At 37.2% G+C, this 1,575-nt stretch overlaps 1 protein-coding gene across 1 annotated transcript in view; it reads left to right on the forward strand.

Annotated features, from left to right (window-relative positions):
- LOC119582620 (hemicentin-1-like) overlaps positions 1–1,065 on the forward strand; it is a 154,580-nt gene extending 153,515 nt beyond the window's left edge. The window contains exons 15-16 of the mRNA XM_037930997.1: positions 1–10; positions 898–1,065. The exon at positions 1–10 is cut by the window's left edge and continues 243 nt beyond it. Coding sequence (XP_037786925.1) covers positions 1–6 — 6 coding nt within the window. The 3' untranslated portion in view covers positions 7–10; positions 898–1,065. The remainder of the gene's footprint in view (positions 11–897) is intronic.
- Positions 1,066–1,575: the final 510 nt, after the last annotated feature.

Below are 1,575 nucleotides of genomic sequence, written 5' to 3' on the forward strand. Positions count from 1 at the left end.
GTATGAGGAGGTCAGTGTCGTTGAGGCAGGAAATTAGACGCTTTCTTTTTTTTCTTCTTCTTTTTCATTTATTTCTCTCGCTTTTTCTCTCTTCCTAAGTCAACGTTTTCCGTATTTTACTTATAAAAGCAAATATACACTATATATAAATGTAGAGACTCTCTCTCTCTCTCTCTCTCTCTCTCTCTCTCTCTCTCTCTCTCTCTCTCTCTCTCTCTCTCTCTCTCTCTCTCCTCTCTCTCTCTCTCTCTCTCTCTCTCTCTCTCTCTCTCTCTCACACACACACACACACACACGTACAGACACCCACACACACGTACACACACCCACACACACACACACGTACACACACACACACACACGTCATCTTCAGTTATCAAATGTCCACTTCATCACTAGAAAAGGCTCTCCCAATTTCCTTTACACACACCTCTGTCAAATGTTTTCGTACCCCGATATCTACCTATGGATGTTTCATAGCGCCTGCTGTCTACTACCCTTGTTTGCTTCCTGACGTGTTATTTCTTTGTTTGACTGTTGTTTTTACTGTTGATGTTTACGTTTTAACTTTGTTTTGGAGAGTCAAGTTATTTTTTTCACTTTTTGTTTTAAATTGCTCTTCTTAAAGATCTGTTTTTGTGTCGACAAAATATCATACCTACCAGGAGACTAAAGTTATTAAATGTATTATGCATACTTTCTTATAGATATGCGTGCGCGCGCGTGTGTGCGTGTGCGTGTGTGTGTGTGTGTGAGTGAGTGTGTGTGTGTGTGTGTGTGTGTGTGTGTGTGTGTGTGTGTGTGTGTGTGTGTGTGTGTGTGTGTGTGTGTGTGTGTGTGTCTGAAAGTGCGCTTTATCATTTATGCACCTTGTAAAGTGAATGTTTTTTTTTCCAGGATCGTCAAGGACAAGATTGCCACTCCTACATCAACCGCCCCCAACCATTCCAGCCCCCCCTTCCCCCCCAGTAATCCCCCATCCCAAAACTGAAAATGGGTCTACCAGGTGTCTCTACTATATTGTATTTGTTGGGAACCAATATTAAATATATATATCTATATTTTTGAAGTTGTTTTCATTTCGTCCTTAAGCAATCCATTTCCTTATAGTTCTAGATACAGTTAAGAATAACAGTTTATGAACATATGCAGGAAGTAAATGCATTTGCAATAAATAATAACTCATTACTCAACACTTGTTGTTAACCTCTGCAATGTTATCACTGCAACTAAGCAATATAGATTTGATATTATCAACAACAGAGTTAGAATGACTTTCTCTTTAAATGTAAGTAAAACATTCTCAGTTCGAAAAGTAATAGAAATGTGAATACGTAAGCTATATTATTGCGCCACATTTTACATCTAACGAAATAAAGGTGAAAAGGGGGATACTTTTATATATACAAGAAATAAAAACATCAAGTTTAAAAAAAAATAAATTAAAACAATCTCGTGACTATAAATACACAGCGACTCAGTTCCTTTTTTTCTGAATACAGAAGTTTGATAATTAAAACAACTACTACATCACAAGCGTTAAAGAAAAACGCAAAGAAATAAAAGTACATGAAG

The sequence above is a fragment of the Penaeus monodon genome, chromosome 16, assembly GCF_015228065.2.
Source record: "Penaeus monodon isolate SGIC_2016 chromosome 16, NSTDA_Pmon_1, whole genome shotgun sequence".
NCBI lineage: Eukaryota > Metazoa > Arthropoda > Malacostraca > Decapoda > Penaeidae > Penaeus > Penaeus monodon.